Here is an 18,012-nt window from a genome sequence, read left to right on the forward strand (position 1 = left end):
CTGGCGCTGGTCAAGCCGACCCCGCCGCCCCGTCTGTCAAGCACCGACCATTTTAGGTCACTCCTTCCTCGGTGCCGCGGAGACGCAGCGCCGCCTGGTTGCCCCGGGCCGGAGGCTCCTCGGCGTCCCCGTCTGGGTCCATGATAGCGGCTGGAAGGAGGAGACGCTGAGGTACCTCGGGACTGAGAGCGGCGGGCAGGCAGGGAGCCCGATGGGGAACTAGACCTGCCGGCTGGTCTGGGGCTGCTCGTGGCCGCGAGCCGGTTTTTCGCGAATGCAGGCCGGGGGGCAATGCCGTGGGAGGTCGGGGGAGGGAAGGGGGTGCGAGTTACGGTAGCTTATTTTGTGCATTGGTTAGATTTAAACCTGGCCTTTCCCCCGCAAGGTGCGTCTTCTCTTTCTCCTTTTGCACACCACAGCCCAGTGAGGTGGGTCGGTTGGCCGAAAGAGGGTGGCTGGCACAAAGTGGACTTGGCCCTGGGTCTCTCTGGGTCTGGGCCAGCACTTCAGTTGCTCCGCACTCCCTGGCTACCCCATGTGGGCCTGCCCCCTCTAAGTCACTGCTGGCTGTCACCGGGGGCGGGGTGGGTGGGTAGCAGGGGTGCTTTGTGTACTTCTGGATTCTTTGTTTTGTCTGTCTTGTGTTGTTACTTGTTTTTAAAGGTTTTTAATCATTTGTAAGCTGCCCGGGGTCGCTGGGAGTTGGGTGACATTTATTTAGCTATCTATCTATCTATCTATCTATCTATCTATCTATCTATCTATCTATCTATCTATCTATCTATCTATCAAATTTAGATACTGCCCATCTCACAAAAAAGTGATTCTGGGCGGTTCGCAATAAAACAACAATAAATATTAATTAAAATACAATAAAACAATATAAAATACAGTAAAATAGAATAACACCAAACACATACACGGATAACATCTTCCAAGATGTTGATGATCAGTCAGATGTTAACATATGGGAGCATCTTCAAGGTGCTAGCCACCCACAGGGTTGGTTGCCCCTTTTTTCACCCCATGCCAGTTGTCAGAGCCAGGTCTAGACTGCTTTCCAGAAGGACAAGAGAGTTGGGGCCTGCCTCACCTCTGGGGGAAGAGTATTCCGTAGGGCGGAGGCCACGGCAGAGAAGGCTCTCTTTCTGGACCCTGCCAGTTGACATTCTTTCATCAATGGGGTCCGCAGCGTACCCTCTCTGCCTGACCGGATGGGATGGGTGGATATAATGGGGGTGAGACGGTCCCTTAGGTAACCTGGTTAATTAAATGTATTCTAGAAGCCCAGATCCTTTTAACATGTAGTACCACCAAGTCAGGTTTCCCCCATCCTGTTCTCTTCTAGAGTGTTAGCCATGCTTCCTAGTGTTGTGTCATCTGCAAATTTAATTATCATCCCCAGAACCCCTTCTTCTAGGTCATTAATAAAAAGGTTGAATAGCACAGGGCCCTCTGACAGTCTGCTTGATACCCCTCTCCAGCCCGATGTGCCCTCTGGGTGCAGTCATTCAACCAATTAATGAAGTTATCAGTTATATTATCTAGCCCATATTTGACAGTTTTATTAATGAGGATATAGTGAAGGAGTTCACTGATTGCTTTGCTGAGGTCAAGGTACATTGTGTCCATGGCATTCCTCTGATCTATTAAGCTAATAACTCTGGCAGAAAAGGAGATAAGATTAGTTTGGCAAACCATGCTGGCTCTTGTTAATTGTTGCATTCCTATCCAAGTACTCAAATGTGCTGTTTAATCATCTGCTTGAGGACCTTGCCCAATATAGACATCAGACTTACAGATCTGTAATTTTCCAGATTCTCTTCCTTCCTTTTTTTGAAGACAGAGACATTTGCTATCCTCCAGTTTCCTGGAATACCAGTTTTTCAGGAGTTCTCAAGAATGCCAGCAATTCTGCTAATTTCTGTATTCTTGGGAGTCATTCACTTGGCCTTGGAGGGCTGAAGTCATTAAATTAGCTCAGTATTCTTTTACTCTCCCCTTGTCTATCTTGAACTGCAACTCCTTCTTTCTATTAGTGGCACAACAGGGGCTAGTTAGGGCTTTGTTTTCCTTCTAAGAGAAGTGAGGTGTAAAATATGAATTAAGAGATTCTACCTTCCTTCTTACCATCACCTGTTGTCAGTTTACTCCTTTCTCCTGGCAACAGGCTTACAGCCTCTTGGCCTTTCTCACAAGCTTCAGCGCATTCTGAGCTTTAGCTGTATTGATGTACTCCCTACAATATCTGCTGACTGCCTTGTATCCTTTGGTTATATGTCCCTCCTTCCATTTCCTATAAATGTCCCTTTTTGTTTTGAGCATTTTAAAAAATACCTGTACTGATCTCTTTAGATGTCTCCTGCTGGCTGTGATCCTTGGTGGTATATTTGTTTTTGTGCTTTGGCCGCTTTCTCCCTTTTGCTCTAGGTTAATGCCCTCCTGATGAGATTAGTGAGGTATCTGTTGGACACATTCTTCCCATTCTTCGTGAAATGTAGCCCATCTCAGGAATCCATCATGTGGATAGCACAGTCTATGCTTGAGGAACCCAGACTTGTCTTGGTGGCACCTTCTCTAGTTCCGGTTCTCCTCCTTATGTTATACTCCTGAACTGGAAGGATTGTCAAAAACACTACTCTGTGCTCCCAGTTCCTTCATCTTCCTGACCTGGGCCTTGTAGCCTCTGGAGATCTGTTCAGAGTCCCTTCTGTCAGGGTTACTCTTCCCCATATGAATCGTTGGGAAGAGGTAGTGATTGATGAGATTGAAGAGGCTTGGCATCCTGTCTGCCACATCCTGGACAATGTGTTACCTCCTGCAGGGTCTATCAAGTCTGCACTGCAGCCTTGCTCCCTCTCAGCAGGGGATTAGCCACCACTAGAATACACTTTTTCTTCCCCAAAGGCTTTTTTCAGTCCACTGGGGCCCAAGCGTCTTCTGCCCTATTCATAAAGTTGGGCTTGATAAGGCTTGCTCCTGAACTGTGGATTGTCTTCAATTGCTAAACTTCCTGAATACCTTATTTTTTTTTGCTTTTCTGGGTCACAAAGCAAATAAACCAGCTTTCCTTATTTGTAAATGAAACTTAAGCATGTTGGCTTATACATACACGTGCAGTCTGCATTCCTTGGAGTGAGTTTCTCTTTAAAAAAACCCCTCCTTCAGCATCTGGGTTTGATTGTTGGAATTGTAGTATTATTATAGAGCTGATAGGGGATTTATGAGATGTGATATAATAAATGGTCTCTTCTCTAATTTCCAGGCAGATAGAAGAGTTTCAGTCTCTGCTTCCCTGGAAACCGCCTGTTCTTCTGTCTAGCAAGATGGAACTTCCTCTGGTAGGTAGTTTTCTATAGGTCAGCTTGTTTGGTTTTGTTCTGGAGAGCAAAAATTCCTAAGAGGGGAACACAGTGGCTGCCCCCCTTTGTCCTTTTTGCCTGTGTGAGCAGAACTGGGCTCCATGGGCACTTTGGCTAAGAACATAGATGTGTGTATGGTACACACATCTGAATTAACCCCAGGTATTAAATCTCATGATCCCCCTCCAACGAAAACTTGGCTTTGTCGCTTTGAGAGTGAGTAGAAAATAATATATTGCCTTATCACTTTAATAGAACAATAAATCCTGTGGTTCAGAGTATGATAATATGAAGGCTACGTCATTGTTTATTCAGCTACATGTACACTTCACTGGAGGCTACATAGCCATCCGTTGGGGATGATTTTAATGTGACTCCTGTACTGAGAAGGGATTGGCTATGTTACTGGTACAAGGAGGTAAAAGAGCTCAATCATAATAAAGATTATGGTCAGAGGCTGACTATGGAACAGATCACAAACTGCTCATGTGCAAGTTCCAATTCAAGTTAAGTGGAAAAACAAAGCCAACTAGTTTCAACATATGACCCAGAGCATATATCCATCATTTTCAAGGAGAACATCAGGAATCGCTTTGAAGTCCTGAATCTCCTTGATAGGGAACAGGAAGAACTGTGGAATGATTGGAATGGAATGAAAATAAATCGTTAAGGATGAATGTGAAAAGAGACAGTCAAAGATCAAGAAAAAGAAGAAAACAAACTGGATGTCAGAACAAGCAGTGAAAATTGCCAAGAAGAGAAGAAAAGCCAAAGCCAAGAAAGACAAAGATCTCAGGAAGGAACTTAATGACGAATTTTGGAGAGCTGTTAGAAGAGATACATTACAACGTCAAAGATGGAAACAGATATGGGAAAACAAGGAGAGCTTTCCAAAAGATCTCTGAATTTAGAAGATTCCATCTTTGAATTGGCATGCTAAGAGCTCCTGATAAGTGAGGTTTTGGCTTTCTTAGGAGCATATCTACGTGTGCACAATTATTGGGCAGCTATTAGTGTGCAGATAATAATTGATTCAAAGAAGATTAAACAAAGAAGCAATTTACTGAAATTCTGTAAAGTAAGGGTGTCAACATCCAAGATACCTTAGAAGATATTCCATTTTCCAAACCTCTAGTACTAGAAGACAAAGTGAAATCAGCACTACAGTAATAACATTACATAGGTTTTTTAAAAATGAAAAATAGTAATAATAAGAAAAAGAGAGAGAAGAAAGTAACAAAAGGCAAACAAAGTAATGTTTAGGATCATCCAGTACAGAATAGAGCCCTACATGGAAAGGGAAATACCAGATGTTGAAGTTGGCTTTAGAAAAGGCTAAAGAACAAAATACAGTACGTTATTGCTGATATATGCTGGATAATAGAGAAAGCCAAAAAATACAAAAATAAGTCAATATGTGCTTCATTAACTATAAAAAGGCCTTTGATTGTGTCAGTCTTGTCAAGCTGTGGAATGTCCTTAGGAAAATGGGAATCCCACAACATCTCATTGTCCTCATGAGAAATGTATACACAGTTTCTGGAAGCAAAGTCCAGAGAGAACATAGCTCCAGGATAACAAAGGAGTAAAACAAAGCTGTATACATCCTCTCCTCATTTATTCAACCTACACTGCGTGCACAATTATTAGGCAAGTTGTATTTTTGAGGATAAATTTCATTATTGAACAACTACAGTGTTCTCGGTCAGTCCAAAATGTTAATAAACCTCAAACCTGAATATTTAAGAAAGTAAAAGTGAGGTTTTGGCTTTCTTAGGAGCATATCTATGTGTGCACAATTATTGGGCAACTATTAGTGCGCAGAATTATTATACAACTAAATAGAAAACTAAAATTCCCCCATCTCACTTGTTCATTTTCATCTGTTAAAGTGAGAATAATCAACAAACAACTCAAAATTTACAAATAAAGATTTCTGACATTTCAAACAAAAAATCGGTGACCAATATAGCCACCCTTCTTTGCAATAATAGTCATAAGTCTTCCATTCATGGAGTCTGTCAGTTTCTTGATCTGTTGACAATCAACTTTTTGTGCAGCAGCAACCACAGCCTCTCAGACACTGTTCAGAGAGGTGTACTGTTTTCCTTCACCGTAAATCTCCTGTTTGAGAAGGGCCCACAAGTTCTCAATAGGGTTTAGGTCAGGTGAGGAAGGGGGCCATGTCATTATTCTTTCATCTTTGAGGCCTTTCCTGGCTAGTGGAGTACTTCGATGCATGCGATGGAGCATTGTCCTGCATAAACATCATGGTCTTCTTGAAAGATGCAGACTTTTTCCTGTACCAGTGCTTGAAGAAAGTGTCTTCTAAAAACTGGCAGTAGGTTTGGGAGTTGATTTTGAGTCCATCTTCAACCCGAAAAGGTCCAACTAGTTCATCATGTTAGTAAAGTCATGGAAAAAATATTCAAATGCCGTGATGTCTCTGTACCTACAAAGATCAGAATTGTGCACACAATGTTTTTTCCTGTGACATTCTAGGGAAGCAAAAATTTGACTTTGAAAAAGCAAGATAGAAAGAGTATTGATGCCTTTTAACTTTGGTGCTGGAGAGGACTCCTGAAAATACCATGGATAGCCAAGAAAACGAATAAATAGATCAAGAACAAATCAATCCAGAATTCTCACTTGACGTACAAATGATCAAGCTCAAATTATCATATTTTGGACACATTTTGCAAAGACCCAGCTCCTCTGACAAGTTAATAATGCTTGGAAGGGTGGAAGGAAAGAGAAGAAAAAGATGACCAAAAGCAAGGTGGATGGACTCAGTTACAGAGGTGATGAATGCACAGTTGGAAGACCTGAAGGGCCAGGTTGGGGACAGTTCATCTTGGAGAAGATATATCTATGTGGCCACTAATAGTTGACACAGCTCGGTTCAACTGAGACGAGGGTTGAACTCAATGGCTTAAGTGGCCCCTTCCCCCTCTCTAACTCTGTGATTCTATGATTCTTTTTCTATCCACTTGTTTCTGCAGTTCTTCTATGTAGCTTGCTTCATCCAATTGCAAAGCAGAATCTTAAATCCCGCTTCTGTCAGGATGAGAGCAAGACAAACGACCATTTTGTCTGAACTATATAAGCTCTGGTTCTTGCCCCCATTTACAGTTTCCATAATTTTGCAAACCTCAGTGGCGAACTGTGATTGTGTTAAGGGTAGGGTTAGGAGCTCTTCTGTTTCGAAGTAAAGATGTCACTTCTTTGTGATGCAGGTGGCATTTGAAGAAGTTGCTGTGTATTTCACAGAGCAGGAGTGGGCCTTGCTGAGTGTCAGTGAAAGAGCCCTCTACAGGGATGTCATGCAGGAGAATTACGAACACGTGATGTCACTGGGTGAGCATGAGGGCCTCTGTTGTTTTCCGTGTTATTAAGCCCCTGGGTTTTTAGATGTACGCAGACTCTATTTTAGAGAGGCATAGCCAGTTGCTGCCTCATGTTAAAAAATGGAAAACAATACCATATCACTCTGGATATGCAGTCTAAATCAAATCAGTGCTATACATGTGACATAGTTTAATTTATTTTAAAGGCATAGACCAAAGGAGAACTATATATTAATTTGGCTATATAGCCCTTCCCATCCCTGTCCTAAAACTCTGGACAAATACGGAACAACTTCCTAAAGCCAACCAAAATGAGTCCCGTGGTTGACAGACTATGATAAATATCTTTATAATCATGTTGCCTTGTGGAAAGAAGGAAAGTTTTCCTTCATCAGTGTTTAAATCAGGGAGAATGTACAGAATATGCCCAACGCTGTTATCAGTATAAGGGCTCATATGTGCTTATTTTGGATTAAACCCAGCATAAATAATATTAATATTCATTTATTTCTAGGGGCAGGTCTTATGAGGTAGATCCCAGTTGTTCCCATTTCCCAGGGAGAGAAATGTGAGTTCCTCACTAAGGGGAGATAAAAGTAGACATATCAGGGATATGAACACTGCCATCTTTATGTTTCAGAAAATCCAAGGGTTTCTGGTTTTTTTTCTTGATGATCTTTATGTAGCCTGGATACACAGGTACATTGCACATGCAGTGCAGCACACATGCTTGCAATCCCTGTTGACTTGTATGTATGTATCCCCATTTGCAGTCATTCTGACATAAATGTGACACCCAATATTTGCTCAGGAAAGGGGTGTGCAACCTGGCAACCATGGATTTTGTGAATGAAACTTTCTCTCATTGTCTGGATAGCCCATGCCATTTTTGTTGCGTCTTGGCCATTCGAGCATGCGTTTAGGAAGTTGCTCATGTTATATATATACACAGCATTCAGTATTAATAGCCTTCTGAGTTTCAGACCTGTTCTGAATATCTGTGCCTGACAGCTGGAGGTAGGGTTTAGATCAGTGTTTCCCAACCTTGGCGACTTTAAGATGTATGGACTTCAACTCCCAGAATTCCCCAGCTGTGCTGGCTGGAGAATTCTGGGAGCTGAAGTCCACACATCTTAAAATCGCCAAGGTTGAAAAACACTGATTTAGATCAAGTCATGAGACAGGCTTAGACTTGCCTTCCTCAGCTGATGCTCTTCAGATCGCCAGTCCTACAATATCTAGGCCTCATGCCCTTCAGAAGCTCCAGCCCCAGCACCCCCCGAGGACACTGGGTTGGGGAAGGCTGCCATAAGTTAATCTTCTTCTGTAATTTCCAGGCATCCTTCTTGCTCTGACAGAAAGCAAAATCACATCTTGTCTTCTTTTGGCACCACCCTGTTCTAGCACCATGGCTTTTCGCCAGGTAAGCACATTATACGCATGAGGCTGTTCTGTGGGAGAGCAAAAATCCAAACACAAAATGTAGAGGAAAACGTGTCTTCATGATACGCTTTATTCACGTGAAAGAAGTTGAAATCTGCTCTTCGTCTACCAAACCATTGTTAACAAGACTCAGCAGTCAGGAAAGGACACACGCTAGGATCTTCTCCTTCCTTTGTGCTAATTGCTGTTTTTAAAAAATTGGCAATTTGGGCTGATGTCAGACCCTTTTTAAGTAAGTACCGTTAACCTTTTTACTCATTCTGCCTGCTTGAACTATGTCTTGGGGCTGCTTGCTGTCCCACCTTTCTGGGAAGTTAGGGGAGCCAAAGCTAGAAGGTGCTGCTTCTCCACAGCAGCACAGGCGCTACAGAATGGGCTGTCCACTGAGATTGGGTTGGCTTTCTCCCCGGTAGCCTCAAGTGACTAAAGACGGAGCTTTTTCGAGGAGCCTTTCAGTAAGATCACCTGTGCCTCTTGTTGTTCTTATTATTGTTCTCCCCAGCTTTGATTTTGTGTTTACAGGTTGGTTTGTACATTATTTAACTTCTGTTGTTATTTTTATTGTGACACTGTGGTTGCCAAGATTGTAGCGGGATAAAAATCAGACAAACAAATAAATAAATTATAGTTATCCACACGTGCTCTAAGATCTTAGGTTATTCAGCTGAAATCATTGCCTTGATTCTGGGCGCTGTTGAGTTTTTGGGGGAAGGAGAGGAAAAAAGAATTAAAGGGAAGAAGATATGGCAGCCAAACTATATGATTCAATAGTATTAATAGCAGTTATGATTCATCTTCAGTTCTTTGTCTGTTCAGAGCTTCTTCATTTATCTAGTAATAATCTTATATTAGAAGTGCACAACCTGAGACTAGAGGACCATAAGCGCCCCCCGCAAGCTAACCTGTAATTTTTAATATGATAGAAGAAAATGTTAAAAACGTGATTGGGAATCGGTCTTATCTATATTAAATTTAAATCATATGTAAACGAAATGCAGTCGCATAGAATTTTAGTCCTGGCTGCACCACGCTGGTTTTTGGAGTATGGCTGAAAATCATTCAAGGGGGAAGCAGCCCAGAAGAAGTTGGATCCTACCCTGCGGTCAGTCATTATAAGCAGGCAGAAAGATGCTGCTATTATCACCCTACCCAGATCCTTTGTTTGGAGGAGTCCTGCTTCAGTTCTCGACCCCACTCAAGATTTTCATGTATTTCCAGGCTGGGTAGTGGGTGGCTCTGGGGTTGCTGGTGGGGTCTATCAGGAATGAAAGATGTTGACTGTTTCCAATGTAGGTCTCATTTGAGGAGGTAGCCATGCATTTCACGGAGCAAGAGTGGGCTTTGCTGAATGTGAACGAAAGAGCCCTCTACAGGAATGTCATGCAGGAAAACTATAAACATATTGTGTCACTGGGTAAGTGTTATGCCTCCCCTATTCAAACTTTTTAGATTCTGTGTTAAAAAGGTTTACATAAACCAACCAATCAGGCAGTGACAAACGTGAACAAGATTATGAAGGACAAGGCCATTTCAGTGATAAGAGAGATCAGAACACTGAAAACGTTGGTCTTTCTAGTGGTAATATGTGGCTGGGAAAGTTGGACTCAGGGAAAGAATGAGAGAAAGAAGATAAATGTCTTTGAATTATGGATTTGGAGGGGATTACTAAAAGCACCATGGGCCGAAGAAGCCATTGAGTAGCCCTCAACCAAAGAAAGGCCAGCTGATCCTTTGAGGCAAAGATCAGCAAGCAGAAACTCACCTATTTTGACATGAGGTGAGGGATTATAGGATTGATAGGATTATTAAGCTTAACAAGGGTGAAGAGAGAAGAGGAAAACAGTGAATAAAGTGGATGATCAGGATCAAGAAGGATATTCAGGATCAGGAATATTGTCAAAGGCAGGTTAAGATGCCAAACATTTGCTTTTAGAATCACTTGGAGTCAAGCCTGGTTTGATGGCACCTAATTAACTTTATGAAAGGAAATGGCATCATATCAATTTGTATGTTCTTCCTGGCCTTTTATAGGTCAACTGCATACTGTATTCTTGCCCCTCAGCAGTTCCTAATAGAGTATGCTGTTTGCCCTCCTTGTAAGGTCAGCTAAAATTGGTGTGCCCTGATTAATGTCCCTACTTCCTTTATATACATTATACTCTGTTTCCAGGACGTGCACAGAGAATTCATGGTGGTCTCCCATTCAGGGGATGATTGGTCTCAGACCTGCTTCATTTCAGCAGTATGGCTACCGTGCATGCCTTCAGAGTGTGTTCATTGGGATATTTGCTGACAGGCGAGAAAGAAAAAAAAATCCTTTCATTAGGCGGTTAACGTCCACTGACCTCAAAAAGAGTACAACAGCTTTGTATTATATTGCATCGCAGAAGTAGACAGGCTGTTTCCCCCTCCCCCCCCCGAGCAGGTTTCCCAATGGCTCAGCCTGGCATGGCCACCCGCACAGAGCAAGGTGACGGGCTGTGGAGGATGGACTTTCAGGAATATTGGAAGAACCAGTCCTTGACAAAATTAATTCCAGGTGAGGCATGGCTAAAATAATCTGAAGCGACGATTCCATTTTTTCCCCATATGTTTTGTCCTTATGCATATAATAAGTTACTTCCAGAGAAAAGAAAAGAAGAGATGCATATAGGAAAATACTTCTGTAGTTTAAAAAATGCTTTAAAAAGTTTCATTCATTAGAGGAGCTATCTGTGTATGTATGAAAGGGAACAGTAGCATCTCTTTTGTGTTAAATATTACATATCTTTCTGCTAAATATGTATCTTTCCTCTGTAGTTACCTCTCAGTGGGAATGAAATTTGGATGCCCAGGTGATGTTCATAATCAGAAGTAGCTTAGTCTGATTTGCACTGATGCACCAACTGTACCTCTTCTTAGAGAAGGAGAACTTAGTCATGGTGACATGCCAGTTGTAGTTATTTGTAACATGGTGATTACTACTAAAACTCTATGTAAGGCTGTCTTTGAAGATAGTTCATTACGATCTGGGCTGGCTGGCTGAGGAATTCTGTGAGGTGAAGTCCACATGTCTTAAAAGTCGCTGAGGTTGAGAAACACTGGGTTGTACTGATGTACTCGAATTGTGTAGACGCACTTACTGACACCAAAGAGACTTGGGGATCAAAGATCACTTTCAGATGAAGGACCTGCTCTATTAAAGGCAGTGCAGCCTCATCTAGAACTGCTGATCCCAATCCTGGTCAGGCTTCCTACTGATCAGAAGTGCCTCCATCTTGTCTGCTTTTAATTTCAGCTTCTTCACCATCAAATTTAGGCAACAGCTGAGGTAATTTGGAGTAAGAGGGCAGAGAACAGAAGAACATGGTATCTAGTGGCACCTCAGTTAAAAGTTCTAGATAACTCTGGCAGTTGTTTCATTAAACAACATGGAGGAAAGAGAGTACTTTATAGGATACCACAAGGTGTCATGCTGAGTAATAATACCCTGCGCAAACTTTTGAATTCCTCATGAACTTTATTTTTATTATTAAATTTATTTATTATTAAATTTGTGTGCCCTGTTATTTATAAATAACAGGGAGTGGAAAAGAGCAAGAAAGTGTAAACATTAGGCCAGATGATTAGTGATGAAGTTTAAAGTTCAAGATTAGTCTCCAAATGGAGATTGTAGTCGGAATACATTTATTAGTAATAGGTTTCAGGGACAAAGAAAGTAGTTGCTTCTTTCTGGCAGGAAACAGGAATAAAGAAATATTTAAGTCAGCAAAGTTGGAAGGAAATATTGGCTGTTTGATTAGATAAAAAGTCAATTAAATCGAATTATGGAGGAGGATGGATCTTTAAATGGTATAGCCCTCTTCAAATTGTAGGAAGCCCTCTTCCTTTGATGGCAGACTCCATCCTGGTTGACTACTTGCAGCATTTTCCAAGACACATAAAAAGTAATAGCTATTTTGATTCAAGAAAAAGCTCCCCATCCATCATTGGGAAGTACCCTGATTAAGACCAATTAAAATAGCATAGCAGAATTTGCAAGCTTCCAAGCTTTCCTCCGTATACCACTTTCTTCTGTGATGCATTTGGGGCTATGCCTGGGCTGTAAAAGTCCTCCTTCCTTGCTTTATGTGACATTTTGCTTTTGTCTGACAGTCTCTTGTAGTACCATGACAACTTCGTTTCTTGGTAGGTATTTGGTTTGCAAGTGTGCTGAATGTTTGCTCTCTCAAAATGGGAAGATGGGGTTTTGATCCATAAAGCTGGCCTTGGTCCTCTGCTTTCCTGTTGTGCTTGGTACACGGCCTAAAGTCCAAAAACTTTCTTTGCAGGTGATTTTTCTCAGCCAGGAAGCCCCAGAACTACAACACCGTTCAGGAGATTGCTGGGTAATTCACAAGTGAAGGACTCCCTGAACTCTGATATTCGTTACAACAGACTCGGGAGAGAAATCCAAGAGGAGAAGCGGATGGTGGCAGGCAGCTTTGGTGAAACTGTTCCCTTAAGAAAAAGCATCCAGGCTGCAGAATGTCCTCCAGCTGATGCAGGAGAAAGAAAGGATTCTTGTCCCAAATGTGGGAAAACCTTCTGTCACAAATCGGCACTCACTGCTCATCTGAGAATCCACACTGGAGAAAAGCCATATCATTGCCAGGAGTGTGGGAAAAGCTTCAATCAGAGCTCGGCCCTCACTCAACATCAGAGGATCCACACTGGAGAGAAGCCCTATGCCTGTGTCAGTTGTGGTAAAAGATTCAGTCAAAGTTCTGCTCTTACCCAGCACCAGAGGATCCATACTGGGGAGAGGGCGTACACCTGCCTCGACTGCGGGAAGAGCTTTATTTACCAGTCCGCTCTGATTCGGCATCGCCGAATCCACACAGGAGAGAAATGCTATACGTGTCCTGATTGTGGGAAAGGTTTCAACCAAAGCTCCAACCTCATTACACACCGGAAAATTCATAAGGGTGAGGAAGGACGGTGAACAGCCTCCTTGAGAGCATCGTTCCTGTATTTTTCTATTGCAGTGAATTTCTCCCCAGCCAGGTTCCCTTCAGATAAATGGGGAATGCAACTCCCATCATCCAAAGACTGCTTCAGTCTGGCTGGGAATTCTGGGGGTTACAGTCCCAACTCTTTGGTGGCTGCTATGTTGGGAAAGGCTGAGTGAGCTAATACCCAAAGAAAATGTTATTGAAGATTCCTATCTCATACTCTTGGCCAACATGTTACATACAACATACAACAACAACAACACTCATAATTTTTTAAACTTATATGCTGCCTGACTCGCAATGACGCTGGGTGGCTATTGTTGTTATTATTGCTCTTTGTTCTTCTTGTCTGATTAAGTGATTCTCAGCCTTCCCTCTGGTATTGAAGACGGTGGCTAATTCTAATTAAGTCAAAGAATTTGTAGAATGCCATTTACCCATTAATTTTCTCCTTACTACAGAAGCCATCAAATGATATAGTACTAGCAACTGACATTTAATATATTTGACTTTCAAGTATTCAGAGCATTAGGCAAAAACAATCTTAATTTTTTTTAGTTACCTTTTTATTTATTTATAAGATTTATATAGAGACCAAGTTGTGTAACGATGACTCTAAGCAATATACATCAAGTAAAAAACCAAACAGAAAACAGAGATTGTGAATAAGAAGCCATACAAAGTCAAAAGAAATGAAATCCATAACCAACACATCAGACAACAGAGATAAAACAGACTTTTCTTGGGGGTATGAAAGGTTTTCAGGAGTCTTACATCAGTAGTGAAGCCTAAGGGCAGCGTAGCCACCCAAAACTTTAGATCTAGTTGCCAGAACTTTCCCAGTTGTAACTTTAAATATGTCAGAAAATAATTCAGTATCTTTAGGGGACAATACAAAACAAAAGCACACAAGCTCTTTCAAGCTCATATTAGATTCCTGGAATTTCTTTTTTCAAAAGCCAATGTTCTATCCCTTGGTTTTAGTCAACCGAACATGCATCCTGCCTCCAGGAAGATGGGCTCATCCAATGTTCTCCCAACACCTGGAGGGAAAATCAAGTTTTTAAACCTTTCCAGAAGGTTAACAGGATCGAGGCCATCTGAATCGTGGGAGGGGGGAGGCTCATTCCAAAGGGCAGGGGCCACAACAGAAAAGGCATGCCTCCTGAGTCCCATCAGATGACGTTGCTTCATGGAGGATGCTCATCCTGTGACAGCGCAAGAGCTGAGCAGGTTAAGAGTCAGGCAGTCCTGCAGATAACCTGGCTGTGTGCCACATAGGGCTTTGTAGTGATAGCCAGCACCCTGAATCACACCTGGAAGCTGATTGGTAACCAGTGCAGCTCTCAAAGAAGTAATGCCACATGGGAGGACTGTGGTGCGCCCATAATGCCAGATTCTGGACCTAGGGCAGCTCCATTTAGGGCACATTCCATTAGTCCAATAACGCTTGTTAAGTAAGTATTATTTTCAGCTAACATTGAAATCCCTAAACCTATATATAGTAATAGCTGGGTTCAAGCATCACATTAAATCATGTTCACTGAACAAGACACAGTGGTCCAGTTCATACATAAAGCCATTATAGATGGCTTCAGATATTGTGTTAGGCCCCAAACAAACTATATTGTGGCTTAAGTGTAGCTTTTGCCAAACTAGATAGTCACCAGATCCGAGCACTTCTCCGAATTCCCAGCCAGGACAGCAGTGGTTGAGCATTTGAGGGAGAGGGTTTGCTTAGCATTAGATATGAAGGGGTTCATTTTGTGGTGAGGTTAAAAAAAAAGATTTCCTACCCAAATCTCTCCTCCGCTCCCAAAAGGAGTGTTCTGGGAGGTTTTCTTACATGAATCATTTCTGCTTTGTGGAATTAGATATATCTGAATATTGGAAGGACGTAATCTGCCCCAGTGTGGTCTGCTCTGACTGACAGCAAACTCTCCAGGGTCTCATGCAGTTGTGCTTCCCACCATTTTTTTGAGATGCCCAGGACTGAACCCAGGGCCTGCATGCAAAATGTGTCCTCTGTCACTGAGAGGTGATCCCCATAGTGAGCTGCTATTGCTATATTTGCAGTTTCTATCTGGCCTTTTACATTCCTGTTTTTTGTCTCTATCCTGAAGGTAATGGAACAGCCTATGGGAATGAAAAAAAGAATCCTCAGCTGGAAAATCGTGTGCAATTAGAACCACGTAGCAATGCTTGTAGGACATTCCAGCAAGCTTGTCCTCAGAGTTCTCATCTGGAAAAATGCCTTTTGGACTGGAGAAGTTCTGAGAGAAGCCCTTCAGATCAGGCCCAGGCTCTATCTGTACCTAGCACGGGAAGTTTGATATCTCAGAAGGACACTGTAAGAAAAATAGGTATTCCTAGGGTTAAAAGGCCACTTGTCTGTCATGTCTGTGGAAAGAACTTCAGATATAGCTCCCACCTGGTCAACCACCAGCGGATCCACACAGGAGAGAAACCCTATCACTGCACAGACTGTGGGAAAAATTTCATTCAAAACTCAGCCCTCAAGAGGCATCAGAGGAGTCACCGAGGTGACAGGCCCTATCGGTGTTCAGACTGTGGGAAAAGCTTTAGTCGGAATGCACATTTGGCGAAACACCAAGGGATTCACACTGGGTTAAAACCTTATGAGTGCCTGGATTGTGGGAAGAAATTCAGTGTGAAGATGAATCTTGTGATTCACCAGCGAACTCACACAGGAGAGAAGCCGTACATGTGCTTGGAATGTGGGAAGAGCTTTAGCCAAAGGGCTCATTTCATTATCCACCGGAGAATTCACACAGGAGAGAAGCCTTACGAATGTCCAGACTGTGGGAGAGCCTTCCGTGTGAGCTCACACTTGGTTACACATCAAAGGATCCATATGGCAAAGACTTCTTTCATATGTCCTGACTGTGGGAAAAGTTTTAACGGTAGCAAACAGTTCGTTCAACATAAGAGGTGTCACACCACTGGAGATAATTGTCCCCTGCCAAATTCAGGGGTAACCATTAAGAGCGAACCTTGAATCTCCTTATTGGTAGTGAATTCCTGGTTCAATCACCCTGATGTTGAAAAGGGCATTTCTATATGAGGGAAGCAAAGGAGGGGAAATGTCTCCCGGCTATCTCTTTGAATGGCCAATTATGAGCCTATTTCTGGGCTTAGAGCTGGAATCAAGACAGTTCGGAGAGGAGATTTTTCTCAGCTTTGAAACTGTTGTGGCAAAGTTGAGTGCCACAGACAATACAGTGCTGGTTTTGGCATGGAAAGACCTGATTTCAGCCCTTGGATTTCATTACACAATCAATCTTATTCAGAGAATTGAGAATAGATGAAATGGAGAAAAAAGCTTGTATCTACTGTCCTTGAATCTTTTAGACCAAGGATGGAGTACTACAAATAAGATGCTGTACTATTCCCAGAAGAGAACCATCCGGTGGAATCATCAGGCATCTCCATCATGTCTGAACAGCATCCACAGTAGCAGGGAAAGGACAGATGGCACGAGGAACAGTTTGGCTTCTTGAGAGGACAGTTCTAATGGTTGCCCTGACTGCAAGCATGGGAGAACAGAAGGCAGTGTCCTCACGGCATCCACAAAGTGGGCCTTTGCATTGAACTGAAGGAGGGTAGCGGTGAATTTGTGAAATCGTTCCAAGGCTGGCCCAAGATATTTTGTTGCCTGAAGTGAAGAACAAGATGTTGGGCCCTCATTCCATTCACACCACCCCAACTAGTTTGAGAGCTGGGTTTTATTTCAACTTTGGCAACTGGACATCGTTTGTGCTAGGCCAGAGAGTGGCAAACCAGCTTAGGGGGCAGAGGAGAATGTGGGGAGGAGGGCTGCTTGCTGTCTGTCTCCTGAGACAGTCCCGCCCCCTCCCCAGCTTCGGAGGTGCACAGCCAGAGGCTGCAGGGCTGCATTTGGCTCCCCAAAACCCAGCATGTGCCCTCCACCTCCAAAAGCGGCCAGCAGGTTGCAACGTTTAGTGCAACAGAAAGGGGAAAGAATTACATGTAACTAATTTAATGTAATTTTAATTACATATAAACTGCATTCAATCATATTTAACTATTGTCCTTGCCCGACTGTTGTCTTTTGGGTGTGGACTCTGATCTGCAACCAAGAAGCCAAGCACGACCATTGGCCTGAGAAAGGTTGCATCTCTCCACTGTACCTAATAGTAGTGCTGATCCTACTTTAATGTAATTAAGACATTAAATCAAGTTATTTCTCTCTCATGAATTGGATTCAGACGTTCTGTTACTGCGGGGGGGGGGGTAATGGAAAAAAGCCAAATTCTGTCTCTTTCATTAGTTTGTATTTTGTCTTTGCTGTCTGCCAGCAAAAAAAAAAAAAAAAAAAGTAGCACTAAACTTGTGGTAAAATGGAGATAATTTGGTGCTAATTAATTAATTTGGTAATTTAATCTGATTGGAGTCTCTATTCCCTAATCCAGAATGTTATTTTTGAATTATTATTGTATTTTAATGTGTTGTGGGGTTGTTGTTTTTTTTGCCATTCAGAAAACTGATGGGAGAATAGAATTTTGTAAATACAGTTTTGTGAAAAAGCATCTGATCCTTTTCAGATTTTTTTCAATTTTTGCATCTCTTTCACAGTGCATGTTGTCAGAGCTTCATGTCAGTCCTGTGGATATATAAAGGGAATCTAAGCAGACAAATAACCTCAATGTTTGGTGCTTATTTCAATGATTTCATAGCCATCTATCATGCAATGTACAAGTTTGAAAGAAGAATCACCCCCCTCCCCCAGTTCAGCCACTGAAGTTAAAGGGCCAGTTGTGGGAGTACTTCCTTCAGAACCAATTTGGGCCATCCCTGCTCTATATGACACTCACCAACTTTGGATCTCCTCCTCCTGGTAAAGTT

General features: G+C 42.4%; 1 protein-coding gene across 4 annotated transcripts; it reads left to right on the plus strand.

Moving 5' to 3' along the window:
• LOC103059437 (uncharacterized) lies at positions 1 to 17,358 on the plus strand. 4 transcript variants are annotated; one of them, XM_007434611.4, is made up of 8 exons: positions 1 to 171; positions 3,266 to 3,341; positions 6,599 to 6,719; positions 8,047 to 8,132; positions 9,446 to 9,566; positions 10,578 to 10,691; positions 12,463 to 13,098; positions 15,249 to 17,358. In XM_007434611.4, exons 2-8 carry the CDS (start codon positions 3,327 to 3,329, stop codon positions 16,142 to 16,144), a joined length of 1,989 nt encoding a protein of 662 aa, XP_007434673.1. In that variant the 5' UTR covers positions 1 to 171; positions 3,266 to 3,326; the 3' UTR covers positions 16,145 to 17,358. The 4 variants fall into 4 exon arrangements, with proteins under 4 accessions (XP_007434673.1, XP_087990686.1, XP_087990684.1 ...); XM_088134560.1 differs by lacking the exon at positions 6,599 to 6,719 and having other exon boundaries at positions 8,047 to 8,384; XM_088134558.1 differs by lacking the exon at positions 6,599 to 6,719.
• Positions 17,359 to 18,012: the final 654 nt, after the last annotated feature.

The sequence above is a fragment of the Python bivittatus genome, unplaced genomic scaffold (assembly GCF_059951505.1).
Source record: "Python bivittatus isolate LINGU-HERP-01145 unplaced genomic scaffold, Pbiv_v1 ctg000080_np1212, whole genome shotgun sequence".
Taxonomy (NCBI): domain Eukaryota; kingdom Metazoa; phylum Chordata; class Lepidosauria; order Squamata; family Pythonidae; genus Python; species Python bivittatus.